We start from the raw sequence: 13892 nt of genomic DNA on the forward strand, positions 1-13892 counted from the left end.
GAAACCTGGATGAGTAAAACCAAGTAAGAACATGCATTGACATAGGCCAGCTGTGTGCACAGACATGTCCTGCAGAGCAGCATAGTGTGCTCGTCCAGTCATTAGAGAAGCTCTGGCACACTTCTTCGAATGTCATCTGAATGGAGCAGCTGTTAAAAAGATGATAAAAGTAAATATTTATATTATGGTAGCACCCTTTGCAGCATGTTTAAATATCAATGTTAGTATGTCAAATTCATCAGGTAATTAATAGCAAAGGGCCTGAGCCACGAAGTTCAGCCCCAGATCGAAGCCTTCCCCATATTCTCGGATGCATAGAGCTAGGTTTCTGGTAATTAACTGACAACACAGTTTTAAGAAAGCACCTTTTGAAATATACGAGTTCTTCCATTGGTTTGGAGAGTAATGAGCACAAGAGCTCATGTTGGCAAGTTTTTTTGCCAGCCGGTATGCCGCTAAATGCTAGAAATAGAATGTTGCCAAGAAAGGCCATTTTCACTACACATATTATGAAACATTTTGACCTAAATTTTCAAGAGTGACTAGTGAATTTGGCTGGCTCGGTTTCTAGTGCCCAGTTTGAGACCCCTTTAAAAGGGCCTGATTTTCAGAGGGCGAGTGAACAATGTATCTCATTGGGCACCCACAATCACTAATAACTTTTGGAAAATTATGCCTTTGAGACCCAATGCAAATGAAAGAAGTTCTGCTCTCAAAATCCATTAATATCACTGGTTCAAGTTTAGAATTTAGTATCCTTTAGGAAAAATGGTGATTTGTGAACTAAGACACAGGTGAGGTCATCCATTAGTTCCCCCCCAAGATAAGAATGTGGAATTTATAGTAAACAATGCAAGCTTTGTGCCAGCCTGATGAATGCAGGTATGACTAGCTTAACACACCCGAAATCTGTGACAAATAGAATGAACTGCTTGATTGTTTGACTGACCTGGGAACAAAATGATTTGGATATCAAGTGGCAGCCTTGCATCTAAACCTTCTTACAAAGCTGTAACCAGCAAAGCTTTTTAAAAGGACCTTCTCTGTGGGGCCTAAGAAGTGTGAGTACTGCATCTTATCAGTGTTTCTTTTCTGCCTTCTCTCTGGGTGCTGTCAGTGTGGACAGACATGATAAATTGCCCCTTCTTTTCCTCCACGACTCTGAACATTAACAAACACTGCATCTTGTACTCCACTGCCAAATGGTCATATACATTTTTGCTGTTTTGTTATGCCTTTTTGTATGGTTGGGACTGGGAGTGAGTGTCTGGGTAGCATTTGCAAGTGGACTTCCCAGTTTATTTTAGAATGTTATCTGTCTTGGGGGCCTGGTTTGTATACAGTAAATGGCTTTTGCACCCTGCCCTGGTGGTTCCTGCCTGTATACTTCCAACTACAGCAGCTGCACCCCCTATGATAGCCACAGAATAATAGAGTAGAGGGTTGAGAAATGTTGCTATGAACTGAGGATATGGAGTACCGGAAGGGGAAATTGTTGGCGAAGGCCTGGGTCCTACTATCTTTGCAGTGGATATGGGGAGGTTAGGTAGGAGACCTCTCCCCCACCCCCAAATAGACCAGGTGCAGTATGTGGCATTTAAAATAAGCCCCATTGATATTGTCTAGATATCATCTCTCTGGAGCACAGGGCCATCCTCCGACTAACCTCATGTTCTTTAATGTAAATTAACAACTTGGTGACTTCCACATTTACATGCTAAATATGCATAGTCCATACTATTATATAGCCACCAGTACAACTATGAAATTATCCCATGTGGTTTCTGGCTCAACCCATCAATGTGGCAGACCCTGGATTTTATTTTGGATTGGGACTGTGGCTGTCTGGGTGCAGATTTACACCCTTATTGTGGTCTGACCATTCCTTGAGCAGGCATAGGTCCAACTCACTTTTTTTTCTCCTATTCAGGGAAATTAAGCTATTTCATTTCTCTCCCCTTGCATACTAAGGGACCTAGCTGAGGTTCAGAACTCTCAGAAGGAAAACGCTGGTCAAGTCTGAAGAGGACACAATGGACAGACAAGAAAGGGAGGACATGGATGGAGACTTACAATTATGGAAACTGGTATAAAAAGAGAGGGGAGCACTTAAAATGGAATTATTTCTAATGTAAAAAATTGAAGAGAAAAGGGTCTTTAGCTTTTTTCCCCACTTTCCCCTCATTCTTTCACTAATAAATATTTTCCATAGTGGAAGGATACTTGTAAAAGAAAAAGGTGGGGGGGAGTATGTTAAAAACATTCATTTAAACTTGGGGAGCCAAACTAGAATCACATTAAGGCTCCCCAGAATATCATAGACGCATAAAAATTAAAGAATGGAAGAATCATCTAAATCCATCCTGTTGTCAATGCATAATTGCTCCCTACAGTATATTCACAAGTTCTTAGTGCCTTGGCTTTGTTCCTCACATGCACCAGAGACAAATTTTTGGTCTAATAAAGCATCCCTTGTCACGCCTTAATGCTGTAAGAATTTATTTACAACTCATCACTAATTATTTCCTCTTTTAAAACCCCATTCTTTGGATAGCAGTGAAGTTAAGCAGTACAAATCACAGTAGCCAAGATATTTAAATAATCCATTAGTCCATCTCTGCCAATGAAAGATTGTTCTCCAAATACATATTGTATAGTGATCTGTCCAGTCTGATTTTTATTGTCTCAAGTGATGGGGTACCCAGCACTTTCTTACAGTCTAACAAAATTCACCGTTAGGTTGAATGAGAGAAAACACTGTGGTTAATTTAATTTTCATCCCATTACTCCTGTGCACTGCTTGTGCACCCTCAGACCACTTTAATACAATTCTTCTTCTTTACTGGTGTTTATACTAGACACATTCTTAAAAGTTAAAACTGGTTCCATTTAGTAGCTTACTTTGTGGCAAGGTGAACTTTTGCAAAGTAAGAGTGAAGTCCTGACTCCACTGAGGTCAACAGGGCCAGGATGTCACTCTAAACTTTTTAATAGTATCTCTCTCTCTCTCTCTCTCACACACACACCCCCCCCTTGGCACATGTGTTTGCAAATTAAATGCTCAAAGGTCAGTCATTTCAACACAGCATCTTTCCATGCCAAGTTTCTTTTCATATCATCTGTACAAATGACATCCTCAACAAAACACAAGTAACAAGACAATTGGAAGCTATTGTAGCTTTTTATTTTACAAGAGCACCCAGTTTCATACCATATACATTTTCCAAAATTGGATGTGCATAGTATAGAATGTTATATATCCTGCAATCTACCACACTAACATTTCTGTAGCTGTGAAAACAAGTCTTCTGGAATATGGTTATCAACTACACTGTGTAATATACAAATATATAGTAACCTGAGGGGAACTTTTTTAAAATTTTAGATTAACAATAAGGCTCCCAATACCAGTTTTATATCAAATGATCAATAGCAGACAAAGATGTAATACATAGTTTCATGAAGATAAAGAAAAGCTTCAAAATATATATTTCTTCTCATTTGGGATAGTCATGTCTTGAAAAAATAAGTTTTCACTCTAGTTGCTAAAATATGTGGGTTCATTATCCCTCTTTCCCATCCTGACTTTTATAACGACAACTACTTCTTGTCAATTAAGGTGTATATGTGCTGAAGGCTAAAGGACTGGCAGTGCTGGAGAAGTGATGCTCCTCCCTTTCAGACTGGGGAAGCTTTCACAAACTGTCTGTGTCATGATCTGGGATTTAAACTTGGCGGAAGCAGCTTCTACAACAGGGAGAGAGAATTGCCATATTAAGCTTATCCTAAAGCTTCTTGTGAAGAGTTCCAAATCACAACCACCCCCCAAGGTAGTTCTGTAATGCAAACAATTGTCCTCCAAGTCTTGTTAGGTATGAAGTAGGGTTTGAGGTATGAAAAACTACCCTAACCTCCCTCATTGCATCTCTCAAGATTATTTCTTATTTTAGGCCAGGCCACCACCTAAAGAAAATTGTCTACCCTGCTTGCATGTGCAAGTGTAGTATGTGAAATGACAAGATATGCTCCGAGACCCTGAGTACAATATGAAGCTTGGAATGTTTAGAAGAAAGCTGAAAAAGTTCCTCTCGCTGAAGTGACCATCTCCCATCCTATAAAACTGTGCTTGGAAATAATGTTTCAAGTTAAAACTGACATTTCTGAACCTAACAGGGTGAACTTGCTAATGACTGATATTTTTTAATCCACCAATATGGGAGCCATAATAAAAGATATTATATAAATGTCCATGGTGTCCTAATACTAGTTTAATAACCAGAACATTAATCTTTAATATTTAATATCTTTAAACAATGTTCTGTGATTGTAAAGTCAGACTGTTCTATCTTTAAACAGGTCCCCACAACTTGTTCATTGTGTCTGATGTTGAGCCATTATATACATTTAGAACAGAAATAAAATGGCCTGATTTTCAAACAGTTCTTAGCACTTGGTTCCCATTGACTTCAGCGGGATTTATGGATGTTCAGCACTTCTGAAAATCAGGCCATTACAGGTGCTTAATTTTAGGCACCCATGTTTGAAAAGTTTAGCCTAAGGCAATTTCAAAAGTGTAGCCTATGTGACATAGGAGCCAAAGTCACATTTTCAAAAGTAACTTAGGAGCTTGGGAGCCTATGTCTCATTGAAAGTCCTAAGTCACTTAAGCACTTTTGACATTTTTTCCTTATGTCTCATTGAAAATTAATGGGACTTAAGCTTCTAAAGGCCTAGGTCACTTTTGAAAATGGGACTTAGCTATATGCACCTAAATAAATGGCCTGATTTTCAAAGGGGCTGAGCACCTGTAACTCCCATTACATTTTATTTTTAAACCAAAATAACAGCAGGAGCGGATTTTACATCTTCTGTAGGCTATCAGAACTGTCAAAGTACTAGGAAGATACTCCAGGTAACTTGCTTCCTGATTTTGTGCTTCAGAGATAAAACATGTCTCAACTCTTCCCTTGCTATTTTGCTTTCCACACTGTGTAAAGTGGTACACCACCATCAATAATATAATAAACGACACATACAATGACTGAATTAGGATGGCCCCTTGAGCTCAGTAGAACATTAGAATGCAGCTCTAAAAGCTCAGCATCAGAAATGGTATAAACCCTTTTATGTATTAACCCCTATGATTCAGGAGGACTATGGGCCTGTCTACACTTAAAAGGCAGCAGTGGCACAGCTACGCAGATGCAGCTGTGCTGCTGTAGCGCTTCAGTGAAGACACTACCTACCCTGACAGGAGGCGTTCTCCCATCAGCATAGGTACTCCACCTCCCCGAGAGGTGGCAGCTATGTTGACAGAAGCTCTCCCATCAACATAAGGCTGTCTACACCAGGAGTTAGTTAGGTCAGTACAACTGCCTTGCTCAGGGGTGTGGACATAAGTTGCTAGTGTAGACCAAGCCTAAGTAACATGTTCCACTGATGGTCATCCAGGTATCCTGATTCATAGTATAAGGAATAATTATAATAGTACTTTGCATGACAGATCTTTGAAAAAGCCCTATGGACTACTTTTCTCCACCCTTACTTAAGCGTAGCATCATACTCCATGAGTAGTCCCACTGAAATAAATGAGGCTTCTTGTGAAGTAAGGTCCTACTCAACATGAATAAGATCTGCAGAATCTCACCCAAAGCGCTTAATAAAACATTTGCACATTTCTTAAGAGTTTTCCCAAACATTCTGGATCACAAATATGGAAAGTGCCACCCAACTCTGTCCTTTAAAATTGTCATTTTGTTACTTAATAAAACGACAAAACAAGAATTAAAAAAAATTTAAACTCACTCAAATCTAACAATTCAATTTTGTAAATGAAAAGAATGACTCGTGTATGCAGTGTTGGTCCCAGGATATTAGAGAGCCAAGGTGGATGAGGTAATATCTTTTATTGGAACTACTTCTGCTGGTGACAGAGACAAGCTTTTGAGCTGCAAAACTTGTCTCTCTCACCAACAGAAGTAGGTCCAATAAAGGATATTACCTCATCCACCTTGTCTCTCTAAAAATGACTGGTGTAAGTTCTGAACATTGTCACTAATAGGGAAGATGATGGCAGATTTCTTCTGCAGCTCACTGGGGAGAAGCTGTGATTCTAACTTCATTTAGTCACAAACCATGGTCATCTCATTAACATGAGATGTTTTAACATTAGCATTAACACAGAAGTAGTCAGAAATCCAAAAATTCAGTTCTGTGTCGTAGACACGAACAGTGGTTAGCTAGCTAAGAAGTGACGTACACCTCTACCCCATATAACGCTGTCCCCGGGAGCCAAAAAATCTTACCGCATTATAGGTGAAACCGCGTTATATCGAACTTGCTTTGATCCACCAGAGTGCGCAACTTCTCCCCCCCCTCCCCCCCCGAGCGCTGCTTTACCGCATTATATCGGGGTAGAGGTGTATTACCAAACAAACTTTCAGTTAACATAGTTTTACAAATGTGAGGACTGCCCTCCCAACATTGGAATAACGTTTTATAAACTCTGAATCCATATAAACTTCAGCCAAGGGAGTCTGTTCAGTCACCATGTCAACTTTAAACATTTACATTGATGTCATTCTTGTTTTACGTCTCGAAAAAACTTCTGGCTGCTCTGCTATTCCGCTACAGCTTTTTCACGTTTATCCATTTTGCACTGTATCCCGACAGGAGACTGGCTAGTTACTTCTAACACACCCTTCGGGAGCATTCCAAAACAAGATGGATAAAACATCAAAAATAATAGAAGAAAATGTACGCAGAGCTTTTGCAAACTTAATGCAGACGCTTAGTTTACATCACTGAGCAATGGACTATACAATGCATCTCATGTGGGGCTGCGAGGGGGGAAGGAAAGAAATAGGATGGCGTGCATGCTATGTTTTTATCAATAAGGCATATGTCAAAGGGGACAGGCTGATTTCATTACTTCTAAAACTACCTGTTATAAGAGGATTGGCCCAATACCTAAAAGGTTCACTAGAAAGCTTCCCCATTGTCAGAAAGTCTCAGAGGACTTAATCCAATGTCCACTGAAGTCAATGGAAAGATGCCCATTGACTTCAACTGGCCCTGGATCAGACCCAGATAGAGTACTATAGCCTTTGACTCTCTCTTTGGAGAAGGGAAAGGTCCTGGGAGCCTCATCCCGTAATGAGCCTCTCCTGTGCGGTATTAAGGCTACTCAATGGACAACCCCTTGTAGGATTCATTTCTTCACATCATAGTCATTAAAAATCCTACCTAGAGCATACACATATGTTTATTTCATTTGGAATCAAACATCTAGTTCAGGTCCTTTAAAAAAACGCAATAGCTAGTAAAACAGGAATGCAGACCAATGCAAACAAACATGAAATAAAACCCATGTCTCCAAAGACAAGCACAACATACAGTATGCTTCATTTTAACTTCCAGTGGTAAAATTACAATGCTGTTGTTTTAACAAGCACACATTAATTACATACAGAGAAACATGCCCATTTCTAACTTTCCCTGGGGAGTATAGCTTTAAAAAAAAAAGTTTCTAAAATCAGCAAGTTTCAACACTTTTTAGTTCTCAAAACTGCATTTTCACATGATTTTTAACTTATAAAACACAAACCCTGCAATATTTATAAGACATAAATGACCAATAATCATAAATGGCACTAAAAAGACAATTAAGTGACAGGTGATTGTGAATATAGACTATCTGTACAATTATTTTTATTCTCTGTTGTGTTTTAAAGCCACAGACACTACCTCCTGGTATAAACCTATGTGAAATCAGTAACATCCAAGAAACCACCTTAGAATAGGAACTTTAAATATAAAGAAGAATTTTGAATGCATGAAACTTTTAATAATTGGTTTTCAAGGAAGTACATAAATCAGGAATTCTTTAAATAAATAAACCACTAATAATTTCAGAGTTAGATGATTGATTTTGGTGGTTAACTGCATTTTGTAATATCCTGAAGGACAAGTTGGAAACAACTTTCATTTCTTAAACATAACCTACGGTTTGACATTTATCTCATCTACCCTCTTCATCTGAAAGGGAAAATGTGCAAGGTGGTGTGCAAAAAAACCCAACAAACCCAACTCACATTCCACTTTGCCTCAGTGAAAACTTTACAAAGACTTCACATTGTTGTGCTAATAGTCAAAAATTCTTGGCACAAATGTCCATTTATTGCCATTAAATAATGTACTGAAGGTCACAAGACAGTTACAGGACGAAGCTGTTCCAACTGAGTCTCCAATGCAATTCGTTCTTTGTGAACTTCCTGGAGCACAGAGAAAAAAAGAAATGCTATAACTTTTGTGGCACCCACACATATAAAGCTGCATTATTAAAGAGTAGTCTAGTAACAGCTGGCATTTACTACAGATCTCATACCACTTACATCAAGCTTTATCGTTTCAAGGCACCATACAAACGTTAGACAATTAACCCTCACAACAACCTACTGAGATAAGTAGAATTATTCCCTTTTTACAGATGGGGAAATGAGCAGAGAGAGGCCAGGGACTTGCCCAACCTGGCCAATGAGAGGAAGAATGGCCCAGTGGTGAGTGCACAGACTTGAGACACCTGGGTTCAATTCCCTGCTCCAAAACAGACTTCCTGTGTGACACTGGCATGCTACTGTCTCTCTCAGTTCCCCGTCTGTAAACTGGGGATAGCAGCACGACCTGACCTAATTGGAGTCTTGTGAGGATCAATACATTAAAGACTGTAAGGTGCTCAGATGTGCAAATGGGGGGCATATAAATACCATAGAGAGAGTCAAAAATGTAATGGTGGCAGGGTGTTTGCTATTAAAACTTATGAGTGTGACATCCTTCCCCAAGGTCAGTCCACTGGGCCATACTGCCTCTTTTTACCTTGCTATTGAAGGTTGCATGCTCACCCCTGGTAGGGAGAGTCTGCCTTGCACTGCTCCTGAGAGATCCTTGTAGACAATTCAGGAATAGTGGTAATGATAAACTCCTATGTGGAATCATACTGCAGTCCTGATCCAAGGAAGGTGGTTGTAACATGGGACGTTGAGTGAGTGGGGTGGGATGTGAAGCTAGGAAAAATATAGCATGGGGATTTCTCAGGACTGTGACAGAGATGCAGAGGAATGCTAAAGGAAGGAAAGAAGGTCAAGGCAGGCCGACTCAGTGGCAGCCCACTGCACTATTAGGTAGGACATCAGGGTTCAGTTTCTGGTCCTGGTCTCACATTTCCAGACCATTATAGAGCTGGAAGTGCTGCAAAAGGTGGCACTTTCAACCCGGTAGGGAAAAGCAACAGCAGTCTCCTCTGACTGATTGGCAATCAGTGTTGATGGTCTCTGAAAGGATTCCCAGTATGTTCAGACCTGCTTACGTAGAAGTATGATAGTCTATTTAAGTGACATGAAGCTTCAGCAGAAGAAAAATGAAGGAATTTATTGACTTCATGACTGGACAATTAAAAAGAACAGAATTTATTTTTATCAGGAACTTACCAATTTAAATACGCCAAGAAGTTCTCAAATACAAGCCAATGGATAGCGTTTTAAAATCACTCTTAGAATCTCATCTAAGGCAACAGTACAGCCAATACTTTGTATACTGAATGACTGAACGTAAGAAGCTAAACAACAACTGATCAGGACAAAAAACTATGGCTGAGTTCCTCTCATGCGTGAGGAGACAGAATTAAATGCTCTAGGAGCATTCAAAAGACAAGAATTATCATTTAAACTCAATTCAATCGACAACACAGCCCTTTGCACTTAGGTTACGCATAGGCCACTCACCCCTAAAGGTACAGCGTAGCCACTCTTTCAAAAGAGTCTGGAAACAAAGCAGTAGGTTTCATCTATAAAGAGGAACTAGATCCTTAGCCAGTGGTGAAAAACAACCGATTGCATCAAGCCTTGTAATTGTGATATTCAATGTGTTCCTTACCTTCAGTTGCTGCTGGAGTTCACTGTTCAACCTTGCTAGCACCGCATTGGCTTCTTTGTTTTTACGAATAGCAGTCTGAATAGCCCTCTTCTGTTTGGAAGACTGTCTGCTGGAGATAAATACAAAACATTTCAATGAAAAAAGCCTCAACAGTGACTGTGCCCAGGAGACCAGACATCCACTTTATGTACACGTGTACTGAACCTTTTGATCAAAAGAAAAAGATACAAATTTACAAGAAAATGTAGTAAATAAGTGTTGTTGACTGAATGAGTGATTCAAAAGCAAAATGGTCTAATTTTTTAATCTGAACCATCGACCTATTTTAGGCCCATTTCAATTATTTTATTTTCAATGTACTTGTATTTATTGCAATATCCTTGCTAATTATTGTTTTCAAACCCTTAATGGGGGTTAAAAGGTCACTAATGCCTAATGGAAAATGTACAGAACATTCTATTTAGAAACAATTTTACCTATTTTACCTATCTTTTAATTATTTATTATTAAGGACATCTGCATGAAAATAAAATCTTTGCTTTTTCAAGAGTTTAGCTGCTTCTGCTGCTTTTTTCTACACTTGAAATACTAATCTTCCATTTTCATACCAGTCATTTCCAACATAGCTGATTGTGATGTCACACACAGAAATGAGTCTTCAGATAGATCAATTATGGACATTATTCATCTGTCCATGACTCTTAAAGAAACAAAGATTTGTTTAAATGCAAATGTTGCTAGTAATAAAAAAACAACAAGGAAAGGGAAATATGATAAATATAGGTTAGATAAGCAGAACTGTTTTCTAAATAGACATTTTAAAGTTGTACATGAGGTGTCAACAGCTCTTTAATGATAACGTGATCTAAGACAGATGCATATTTAAACAGAGCACATGGTGGCAAGCAGTTGGGAAAAGCCCAAGTTAGCTCTTTCTCTGAACAGAGCGGACAGCTGTGATCTTTGCAGTAGAACCTGTGCCTGTTTCTTATAATAGATTGGTCCTTTTGCTATTATTTTTCACCTTTCCACCAACCTGTTTATCTACATTTTGCCCCTATTCAACCTTTATAACAAAATTAAAAAATAAAATAAAATAGATCAAAGCGTACACGTATCTCTAGTCTGTGTGGTCATTTAAATGTTTTGGAGAAAATACAAACATCTGCATCAGATAGGGCTGATTAGGGATGCTAGCACGTGTTGCAATTTTCCTTGGTTCCCCCTATATAACTGGGGCTCCAAAAACATGTACAATAACTCCTCACTTAACATTGTAGTTATGTTCCTGAAAAATGCGACTTTAAGTGAAACAATGTTAAGCGAATCCAATTTCTCCATAAGAATGAATGTAAATGGGGGGTGGGGGGGTTAGGTTCCAGGGACATTTTTTTTTGCCATTCGGTACAGTACTATAGTTGAGGTGCCCCTGCCTTACCCCACGCAGGCACAACTCACTGGCACTGGAACAATGAGGCAGGCAAGGAGGAGGCTGAAGGTGCTGTAGGCTAAGAGAAGCACGTTGCGCAGCAGCAGCGGCAGCTTCCCCTACTCAGCAAGCACTGGGGCGGGGGGGGCTCAACCCTCGGCCTGCCCACTCCACCCCTTCCCCCAAGCTCCCACCCTTAACCCGCCTCTTCTTTCCCCCTCCTCCTTTACTCCGCATGCCACATCCTCGCTCCTCCCCCCTGCCCGCGGCAATCAGCTGGCTTGCGGCGTTCAGGAGACAGGAGGGAGGGGAGAGGAGCGAGGACATGGCGCCCAGGCTCCCCCTCCATCCCCTGCCTCCTGATCACTGCAAGCCAGCTGATTGCTGTGGGCAGGAGGCAGGGGAGGGAGAGGGGAGGAGCGAGGATGCGGCACACAGCCCTCCGGAAAGCAGCAAGCCAGCTGATTGCTGCAGGCAAGAGGTGGGGGGAGGAGGTAGAAGGTGCTGATCTGCGGGGTCTGCCGGCGGGCGGGAGGTGCTGTGGAGGGGGATGTAGGGGAGCTGATGGGGGGCTGCCAGCTGTGGACAAAGCAGGCAGCCAAATAACGTTCTAGCAAAGCTTTGCACAACTTTAAACAGAGCATGTTCTGTAATTGAGCAGGGATGTAAGATCGAAACAACGTTAAGCGAGAGGACGTTAAGTGGGGAGTTACTGTACTAGCATTCTCAGGCCATCTCAGGAGCCCTATTTTCTATTTTAATCTTCCAAGTTATGCAGCACTGGGGATGTAAATATTGTTTAAAAAGTTAACCGGTTAAACGATTAAAATTACATTGTTTAACTGAGGCAGCCGGGGCTGGGGTCCCTCTGGCGGGTGAAAGGCCACCAGGGCTGGGGCTGCTTTGGCTGGCAAGCAGCAGGTTAATGGGTAAGGTCGGTTAACAGTAATCCTAATGCTTATCGGTTAGCCTAGGTAGCACAGATTCAGGCCCTCAACAGCTTGATTGTACACGTATTGTGAAAAACTGACTGGATGACTCAGCTCGCCTGGTTTTGGCTCAGATTACCCGGTCCAAAATCATCGAATCATGGGGTCATTTAATCTCCTCCCCTGCCAAGATGCAGGATTTGTTGTGTCTAACTATCAAGACAGATGGCTAGCCAGCCTCCTTTTGAAAACCTCCAGTGAAGGAGCTTCCACAACATCCCTAGACAATCTGTTGATGAGAAACAGAGGATTTGGGCTAAGCAGAGCCTTGTTTTTTTGCATACAACTTCAGCTGCAGGAAATGTGCAAACCCAAAGAAAGATTCAACTGCACTCATTTCACATATGAATCCTGGAATAAAATAAATTTGACTGAATACAGCCCTTTTCCCACTCCATCACTTGTGCCTGCATTACTGTTATTGGACTTGTTATTGGAGTCATGAAGACTCTTTGGTCTCGGTGATTTCAATATCTATGCTTTCAATTTGCACACTGGCAATAGCTGTAGCATGCTGACTCTACATCTCATAGCATCATGGCAATCACAAGATTATCCCAGGTGGTTTATGGCTCAACTCATGCTGACATTATAGTCTTTTCTTTGGGATGGATCTAGAAATGAGCGTTAAATATGTATTGTAATCATTTTCTGATCGACGTCTCCCCTAGGCTGAGAGTGAAAGCCTTACTTGACTCCTGTCAGCTTGGTAGACCTTTTTCTATATTTCATCCTCGGAAACTGTTAGATCCAATGAGATGGCAGAATAGAAGGGGGAAATATTGCTTTTCCGTGTTTGGGTCTCTCTTTGATGGAGTGGAACACTGATGTTGAGCAACTATCTATTGCTCAACATCAGTGAAGACACTTGGATACCACATACCCTCAAGTTAGTCGTACCAAAGGCGGCGTCTTAGAATGCTTGGGACTGAAGAGAAGCGATTAATCTGACCAGTTGCGTCAGAGAATTTTGGCACTCCTACACTATGGCTGAAGTGGTGGTGAAAGCAGTGTTGTTCTCCTCAGCCACTGCATTTGCAAACACCTGACCAGTGGTGGTGTTCAGTGTTGCGAATGCCTGTGTAACAGACTGTGTTGAAGTTTAGTTCCTGGCTGTGGAGAACTGCTATCTTATGATGATGACAAGATTGAAGGGATTTGGAGCCATTCCCTGCATGCTCATCTCCCGGTTGGTTAACAAGTCAGAACTGCCAATATGAGTGAGCACAACTTCAGCAGCGTTATGCAGGCTTCAAATACCTGCTAACAGGGTCAACACAAGATCCCTGCTACCTTGTTACAAGGGGTAGTTGAGTGGTAGCTTTTGTGATGTGGACACATATTTGTTGACTGAACCCATCAAGTGCATTTCAAAGAGTTCATTGTTCAGCTATCAGATGTTAACAATTTTTGGTCACTACTGACCTGGCGGCCTGCATTTGAACTGGCAATCAAGAGTTGAGGTCTGTATCTCATTACCAATCCCCTGAGTCATTCAATCATTAAATATGAGAATGAGGCAAAAAACAGTCAAGTCATAGCTC

The 13892-nt window shown here is 40.8% G+C and overlaps 1 protein-coding gene across 10 annotated transcripts in view; it reads right to left on the reverse strand.

Moving 5' to 3' along the window:
- Positions 1-3162: 3162 nt before the first annotated feature.
- REPS2 (RALBP1 associated Eps domain containing 2) overlaps positions 3163-13892 on the reverse strand; it is a 138307-nt gene continuing 127577 nt past the window's right edge. For 7 of the 10 annotated variants that reach the window (XM_054006985.1, XM_054006966.1, XM_054006930.1 and 4 more), the window contains 2 exons: positions 9931-10039; positions 3163-8273 (listed from right to left, as the gene is read on the reverse strand). In XM_054006985.1, the coding sequence (XP_053862960.1) occupies positions 8205-8273; positions 9931-10039 (178 nt within the window). In that variant the 3' untranslated portion in view covers positions 3163-8204. The remainder of the gene's footprint in view (positions 8274-9930; positions 10040-13892) is intronic. The other 3 variants (XM_054006994.1, XM_054006976.1, XM_054006948.1) reach the window with 1 other exon arrangement.

This window comes from Malaclemys terrapin, chromosome 1 (assembly GCF_027887155.1).
Source record: "Malaclemys terrapin pileata isolate rMalTer1 chromosome 1, rMalTer1.hap1, whole genome shotgun sequence".
NCBI classification, from domain to species: domain Eukaryota; kingdom Metazoa; phylum Chordata; order Testudines; family Emydidae; genus Malaclemys; species Malaclemys terrapin.